Below are 8,685 nucleotides of genomic sequence, written 5' to 3'. Positions count from 1 at the left end.
ATGACCATTAAGTGACCATTAAGTATTGCATTATGCATGATATTACTACCACAAATGTAGTCTAGTAACATCAAATCATCAAATGCGCATTGTACATTTACACATAGGTACACTCTATAGGCCTATAAAGCAGTGCATTAGTTTGATACTGGTCAATAAACCACCCACGAGACGCAGTATAAGGGAAGGCTATATTTATTTATTTATTTATTCATGAATATAATCTTCTCTTTAGAGGTGTCCTACTGACCGACTAACAGCAGATGCATCACTGCTGTACTGTCGTGGTCCCTTTAAAATATGCGCTTGAGAGGCAGAGGCGAATGCCTTTTATGATATGGTTTTATTCGCTGACTCGAAGCCCAGCTGCAAAAACGTAATATGAATTAGGCTACAGTTCACTGGGGAAATCTCCTCCGCGCAAGGTTTGATTAGAAATCGTGCTTGCATGTTTATGTAGCCACTTGTCCTAGATTCCGCGGGCTACAAAAGGATATTTCGCCAGAACAACTCAAGGTCAGTCAAATGAACATTTATTATTCTTCGCTCCCAGAAGAAAGAACACTACATCTATTTCGGGATATTCCAATAAAACGAAGAGGAAACGAATGAATCCATGCAGAAACCGCACGTTTAGAAAATGTGTGTAATTTCCTTCTAACATCAAAGCGCGCTCGCTGCCGGTCAGGGGGGGCTATATATTGTATGGAATGCGCTTCTTCGAGGCTGCGCGCGCACACTCATTCAACAGGGTCTTCATTCATTTTCACCATCCGAGGAGAGGATAGCGACTAACGGTACATGCAGCCAGAGTGAAAACTGTGAGAATGGGACCAAGGGGCCCAGCACCTCCTCTCTCCTGCGATGACTGGACTGCGCCAAGACCATGAGGCCAAACCCACCCATCTGAGGTGCAGGCAGGACCACTAGCCGAGTAGCCGGGGGGCAGGGGATGTCTATATAAGCTCTGACACTTGTCCTTCAACGGGGCTGTCATCAGAAAACTGCATCCTGGCAACAGACGTGTTGAGAAGGATAATTAAATTGCATTAATTGCATTGGAGGAAAAAAAAGTCAATAATAATCATGTCTCACGCCTGGGGATACGGAAAAAGTGACGGTGAGGCATGCAAACTGTTCTCCAGAATCACCTGAGGATGTTGTCTGCACTTTTAATTTGATAGGTGTTGAAGAAAGTCAAGTAAATGTATAGTTGTATAGGAGATGAGCGGGGAGGTTTTTTTAAGTAGAATTGGAATGGAATTTAGAATAAAGTCAATATACTGAAGTTGCATGTTATAGGAATAAAATAGATTATAATAATTTAGAGATTAAAATGATAATGTCAAATTATTTATTTTAATAATACAATACATTTAATAAAATAGTCTTTACTATTGTCTTTTTAAAAATGTATGATGGATGATGATCGATCGATGATTGAAAAAAGATTGATGATTGAATGATAATTGTGGATTTTTTGTGCCCCCCCCCCCCTTCTCTTTGCTCACCCCAGGACCTAACACATGGGCTGCGGGTTTCCCCGTCGCTGATGGGCCTAGGCAGTCTCCCATCGATATCCTCCCGACTCAGGCTCAGTTCGACCCGTCTCTCAAGGCGCTGAAGCTCAAGTACAACCCTGCAGACTCTATGGACATCCTCAACAACGGACACTCCTTCCAAGTGACTTTTGCGGATGACACTGACAGCTCAAGTAAGTCCTAGAATGCCTCTAGGAAGTATTCATTTGATCAAGCTAACAAATAAAGTAGCCACACTCTATTATAGAGTAGTGTTTGACATCTGTTCTGCAGAACAGGAACCTGCTGGAAGCTATTTTTAACTGAGACAGGCCAGTCTAATATAACACATTTTAGCATCTGTAATGTTACTTTTAATATTTTCCCGTATAATAAGAAATCAAGTATAGTAAAGAAAGAAAGATAGAAAGAAAGAAAGAAAGAAAGAAAGAAAGAAATTCATCCATGCAATGCATCATTATAAAACCTTGATATTTGACACTTCATATCAGTCAGTTATGTGATGTGAATTCAATAATGCTTTATTCACAGTAGAATACAATAGTAGCTATTGTACATGACAGAACTGCACACACGTGTTTGACACTATGTCCTTTGATTTCGACCTTCACCAGCCTCCACTGCCGTGCATATTAACTCACCAGTATTATTGGCTTTGCAGTTGGTCAAACATAAACATCATTTTAGTTATATCATTTCCTTTGCGCACTTTACTTGTCCACTGCACACCCAGGCTACTGCAGATAAGGGTGCTAGGTGTGCAGAGCAGCAGGCCTATGCTTGCTCAGGTGATCAGAATCTCTGGGCTGTAAAAGGAAGCTTATCTCACCTTGGTTCGTTCACAGGAAGCGAAAGCATAATCTGTTTGCATCGGTGGATGCTGGTGGAGGGAGAAATCGGAGGACGGGCTCATGGTAGTACACGGGACGGAATGAGGAGTGGTGTCAAACACTCCTAATTCCGTTCCACGCATTAAATGAGCCCGTCCTCCGATTTCTACCTCCGCCAGCCTCCCCTGGTTTGCAATACATACATTATACATAGCATACATGTATAATGCATGATAAATGCTCGCTAACCTCTCATTACCTCGTGTCTCAATTGACATCCTCTTATGAACCTCATAATTGGTTCTGTGTCCAGTCAGCTGTACCGTTATGCTAATTCTTTGCAGAGATGTTCCATTTGAATATATTATCGCCGTGTCGGTATGCAAATGACACAGCATGCCTTGTATACTTAGAATCCCTTTATGAAACAAATGCGGTGGCCTGAGAAGATGACAGACCGTGGAGCTACTGTACATTACTGCTGGTGGAACAGTCGTTATCACCTTCTGCCTCTATCAAACACACAGAGATGCACTTCACAGGAAGTGTGGGCGTTCTGAAGAGGAGGAGGTGTATATCTAATTCTGCACAGTAGCTTGTCTTTTCCCTTGGTGAAGAGAGAGAGTCTATAAGATTTACATTTACAATTTAGCAGACGCCTTTATCCAAAGAGACATAGATCAAGTGCATTTGTCTAAAGTACGTGAATCATCGACACAATATCAGTCGTCATAAGAAAAACTAATCTATGCTAGGATCCGGGGGGCATTCGCAGTCACAATGCTCGAAGATTATTTTGTATTATTTACAGTAGATAAACTGTACAGGAGGCTAGTGGGGGATGAAGAGGTCTTTAGGAGGGACAGTCCAGATGTAGCCTGAAGAAATGGGTCTTCAGTCTACGGCAATAGGCCTGGATGAATCAGATCAGCCCCAAGCATCTAGTAGATCACAAGTAGATTTGCTAGTGATTGACTGATCTCCCCTCGAGCCAACTGGGGTCTGGGAACATTACATAACCATAACATCATGTTCTTATTGGCAGCATGAAGGCAGATAATGGTATTGATCTTGGCTGTCTTCCCTCCAGCGCTGACCGGAGGGCCCATCACTGGCACTTACAGGCTGAAACAGTTCCACTTCCACTGGGGAGCGGCCGACGAGAGGGGCTCGGAGCACACCGTCAACGGCATCAAGTTCCCCAGTGAGGTAGGAACGTCCCCGTGCTGCTAGGGCAGACCACCATGATGCGTCATGTCAATACACAGGGACAGATTTTAATCTCATGATGTGTAAATCCTCAAGTATTTTACTAAGAAACATGAACTTGAACCTGAACGGTTCATGTATTATATAGTTGCCATAGTCACCTCAAGAAATCCTTTTGTTAGCTTCACAAACAAATGTCTATGTGGGCCTAGGTTTGAGCTCAGTGGGCTAACACTGTCTCGTGATGTGAGCTGGATTTGAACCGTCGATGCCTACTGTACCTAACGGTGTGATCTCCGTCCTCTGTGTGGTTTCTCCCAGCTCCACCTGGTGCACTGGAACACCAAGTACCCCAGCTTTGGGGAGGCTGCCAGCAAGCCAGATGGCCTCGCTGTGGTCGGAGTCTTCCTCAAGGTGCTTGTTAATTCAAGGATTAAATACTGTTTTTAATTGAGTTTTTATGATGTTATTATGATATATTTATGATAGACATAAATTCAAAGGCAAACACTGTTAACACTGTCAAATGAATCGGAAAATGTGCTGTCATTCAGCTGGAATTAGCCTGACCATCTTGTTCCGTTTAGATTGGGGCTGCCAACCCCAGTCTGCAGAAGGTTCTAGATGGTCTGGACGCCATCAAATCAAAGGTAAGAAAAAACCCACACATACTGTATTTGTCTTCACATACTGTAATCGGCCTGACTGGATATCTGTGTCTCAAGTCACTGTAACCTGTCAGGAAAGTATCAAGTAACTATCAAGTGATATCAACTCTACAGTATAGTACAGCAGTGTTCAGTGACAGACTTGTTTGAATATGAAGTACAGTAGTTTGTTAGTAGACATAGTTTGCTGTTTTAACCCGCCCTGCTTGTCTTCTCCCAGGGGAAGCAAACCACATTTCAGAACTTTGACTCCAAGACTCTGCTTCCTGCCTCTCTGGACTACTGGACGTACGACGGGTCCCTGACCACGCCCCCTCTGCTCGAGAGTGTCACCTGGATCGTCCTCAAGGAGCCGATCAGTTGCAGCTCCGCCCAGGTATGAGTGTGTGTGTGTGTGTGTGTGTGTGTGTGTTTGTGTGTGTGTCTGTGTGTGCCAGTGCTATTTATATTTCAGATATTTCACTTGGCAGTAGATATACAGTATATACAGTAGGCTTGAGAGTGGATCGTAGGTTTCATATATGTTATGTATTGCAGCACATTTGACTGGCTGCTTTCGCTAACAAATTTAGCATTTCAGGCTGGCACAGTCCAGAACTGGGAGGGTCTAAACTGATTGCTGTTTCATTAGATTACATTATCTAAGTGCTCCATAATAGGTATTTTGCGGGGCCAGCTGTTAGTATCATATTTGGATAGCTTGCCCATCCTACAAGCGCAGCCTACACCCACATCTAGCTACCAAGATAATGCTAACCTACTGTACTCTACTAGGCAGGCTTTGGATTCAGTCTTTCACGCTGCCTCAGGACACAGGAAACAAACTACTGTATTCTAAACAAATAAAAAATAAACAACAACAAACAAACACTACTCTACTGTAAACAGAAGTTATGTACTGTAGCTACTGTGCACAACTTGCATCACCCCCGACGACTTCAGATCGTACTCGAGATCGCTGAGCCCTGGGGGACACAAAGTCCCAGAGTGCAACTTCAGCAGCACCGAACATTTAAATCAGCCCACTGGGAGAGTTGTTTACTCCGAGCTGGAGTCAAGCCCATCGTCCCCATATGCTAGGCTAGACGAGGTCCCTTTGAAGAGACTAGTGTCTGTCTGTGTGTGTGTGTGCGTGTGTGTGTGTGTGTAGGTGTGTGTGTGTGTGTGTGTGTGTGTGTAGGTGTGTGTGTGTGTGTGTGTGTGTGTTACAGGGAGGGCTACATTCTAACCATATGTATGACTGAGATAAGTGATGGAGGGTGTTGCTGATGTAATGTGAGCAAGCCTTCCATCGACAGTACATATTGCACCATGGGACCTCGGCCCTGTGGTGATGTGAGTGAGTCGGGGGAGGCTGGTGGTGGAGGTAGATGTCAGAAGATGGGCTCATTGTAATGCATGGAACGGGATAAGGAATGGAATATTGCAAAAGTTGGACATTTTCTCCGGCAAGCTGATGCAGAAGTGTTAATGCATGCTTTTGTAATTACCCGTTTGGACTATTGTAACGGTCTCCTTTCTGGTCTTCAGAAGAAAGCTGCAATTAGTCCAAAATGCAGCAGAAGAGCTCATATAACTCCTATTTTAGAGACTCTACACTGGCTTCCTGTTACGTTCAGAATAGATTTCAAGATCCTTCTGCTTGTTTATAAAGCGCTCAGTGGCACAGCACCAGAATATCTGAAAGACCTTTTGTTAGCATATCAGCCCAATAGAGCTCTCAGGGATTCTGACGCTGGTTTTCTCTGTGTACCACATGTACAAAAGAAGAGATTTGGTGAGGCTGCCTTCTCATTTTATGCACCCAAATTGTGGAATGCACTGACAGTTTACATTAGGGATGCAACCTCAGCAAATAATGTTCAAGTCAAGACTAAAAACCCATCTTTTTAATATTGCCTTTAAATGACTAAATAATGACATTATGATTATATAATGATTAAAGCATTTTGAGCTGCAACGTATTATCTGCAGATTGCAGATTGCAGATTGCGTGAGAGGATGAAGGAAGTGTCTGATGGTTTCAGTTCTCAGGGTGGCATTCTGAGAACTAGGTAAATAACCTCACAGCTCTGTGTGTTTACCACCACCACCTGGCATAGAAAAGAAGGAAATGAAAACCACAATGTTTTCAATGTCAAATGACACTTTGAGTGGGAGAGAGAGGGGGGGTATGAAGTATAGAAGCACTCTTCTATAGACCTATTTACCATGAAACATTAGACAGACAGAGGCAAAGAGAGATACAGAGACAGACAGATACAGAGACAGAGAAAGAAAAATTGAGAGAGAGAATTGATTGATTGATTGATTGATTGATAGATATGTTTATTTTAAATATGTGCAAAACATAGAATGAGATTGAGAGAGAGAGAGAGAATGAGAGAGAGAGAGAAAGAGGTAGAAGGTCATGACTACAGTCATTAGAGTCCATGCTGTACCATGCCACGAGAGTGATCCTACATCCTGTTTTGACTCTAATGTAATCTAGATAGAGAAGTAGACTAGTCAAGCTCATCTTCAACAATCTTAGAATGAACAGTCATTTTGACATTCTTTCTTCCTCCCTCTCTCTCTCTCCCCCCTCTCTTTCTCTCTTTCTCTCTCTTTCTCTTTCTCTCTCTCTCTCTCTCTCTCTCTCTCTTTTTCTCTCCCCTCTGTCTCTCTCTATGTATCTCCCCCTCGGACTCGCTCTCTCTCTCTCTCTCTCTCTCTCTCTCTCTCTCTCTCTCTCTCTCTCTCTCTTTCTCTCTCTCTCTCTTTCTCCCCCCCTCCCCCCTCTCTTTCCCTCCACCTATGACAGATGGCTAAATTCCGTGCCTTGTTGTTCAACGCTGATGGAGAGGCACCTTGCTGCATGGTGGACAACTATCGCCCCCCCCAGCCCCTCAAGGGACGCCTTGTCCGCGCATCCTTCAAGTAAACGTCCAAGCTCAACGCTATCCCCCCATCCCCCTATCCCCCCATCCCCACTGCTCTCCTAAACCTCCAAATCATATTCATTGTTTGACATTTTAGCCCGTGGTCAGCGAAATCTGCAGATGTTTTAATCCCATCGATGAAAGTACAAGTAAATACAGTATAGTAGAAAGCGATATGATACGCATGAATAGTCAGAGCAAGTGCAGATGAAATGTGTGCACTGGTGTGGACAGCAGCGCCATCCCCCCTTCCAATTCTGTCTCGTAATCCCAGATGATCAACCAGAGTATCACACCAGATTAACGTCATTTAGCTGCTGCCTTAGCCCCAGTTGATCTGACTCAATCCCAGAGGCCTTTGGGGTAAATGCATACAGGGCTCTTTTCATATATATATATTTTTAATTTTTTTCTATATCAAGCATAAGCAGTGAGATGTGGACTCTTGAATCTAATGCTTTCCAATGCTTTCTCCATCTTTGATTGTTCCTCATTATACAAACATCCTCAATGTGAGGATGTATTTAGATGGCTCCAGATTACTGGATTATGCAGAAATTATGAGAGATTATGAGATGACTCGAGGTGACTCGAGCGATTTTATTTTTTAGAAGCCACCCATAACATACTACCTTATTAACACCCCAGTGCATTATCATTGTGTCTTAAATGTATGAAAGAAAGGGGGAAAAAGAAGATTATGTAAGGTTATGTGTGATGTCATTAAACATTATGTTATGAAGTCCATCGAAGTGAAATCACTGACATGCATTTTAAAGGGACCAGAGGAATGTGCTATTTTAGCTTTTCATAGATGTTACATTGAATTATGAAATATTGCAGGATGTTTTAACTGTTTGTTTTTGACGTAACAGTAAACATTGTGAAGCATCATAGAGAATTATTAATGAATTTTTACACGGGAGTGGAAGTAAATGTAATTGTGTCAAAGATTAAAGGAATTTAATTAATGCAATAAATAAAAGATTTCACCTACTGACTGTGTTGCCAACTCTTTATCTGTTTAATATCGCTTTAATATTATACCAATAATAATTGAATATCCTGCTACCCTTTTTCTTTTACCAATCTATATTATTGTTAATGTCAGATTTTCACATTTTATTCATGGAGATGTTGCCTTTTCCAAACTCATTTCCAAACATGTTTGTATAATCCAGGTGAGGCTGGGGGAGGTAGAAATTGGAGGACAGGCTCATGGTAATACATGGAACGAAATCAGGAATGATTTCAAACACACAAGCTTGTTACAACGAGCCCGTCTCTGATATCTACCTCCACCACCCTCCACTGATATAATCATAGTACATACAGTAAGCAAGCTTTGTATTGTTTACTTATACAAGTGGGTTAATTTTTTAACTATGTTTAGCTTCGCTGATCTCAACTGCCTTCTGGCTGTTTGAGGTCAGGGGTCATCCAGGGAGACAGAGACCCTACTGTAGGAGACCAGCCATGTGGTGCTTTATTGACAGAAACAAGGTCATGTGACCAT

The 8,685-nt window shown here is 42.6% G+C and overlaps 1 protein-coding gene across 1 annotated transcript; it reads left to right on the top strand.

Annotated features, from left to right (window-relative positions):
• The first annotated feature begins 347 nt into the window (after positions 1–347).
• On the top strand, positions 348–8,160 carry cahz (carbonic anhydrase). The gene is made up of 7 exons (XM_080546516.1): positions 348–1,120; positions 1,517–1,714; positions 3,462–3,580; positions 3,902–3,994; positions 4,168–4,230; positions 4,469–4,624; positions 7,052–8,160. Exons 1-7 carry the CDS (start codon positions 1,087–1,089, stop codon positions 7,169–7,171), a joined length of 783 nt encoding a protein of 260 aa, XP_080402642.1. The 5' UTR covers positions 348–1,086; the 3' UTR covers positions 7,172–8,160.
• The last annotated feature ends 525 nt before the right edge of the window (positions 8,161–8,685 follow it).

This window comes from Nansenia antarctica (genome assembly GCF_963989245.1).
Source record: "Nansenia antarctica genome assembly, chromosome: 16".
NCBI classification, from domain to species: domain Eukaryota; kingdom Metazoa; phylum Chordata; class Actinopteri; order Argentiniformes; family Microstomatidae; genus Nansenia; species Nansenia antarctica.
This window is presented reverse-complemented; position numbering and strand designations above follow the sequence as displayed.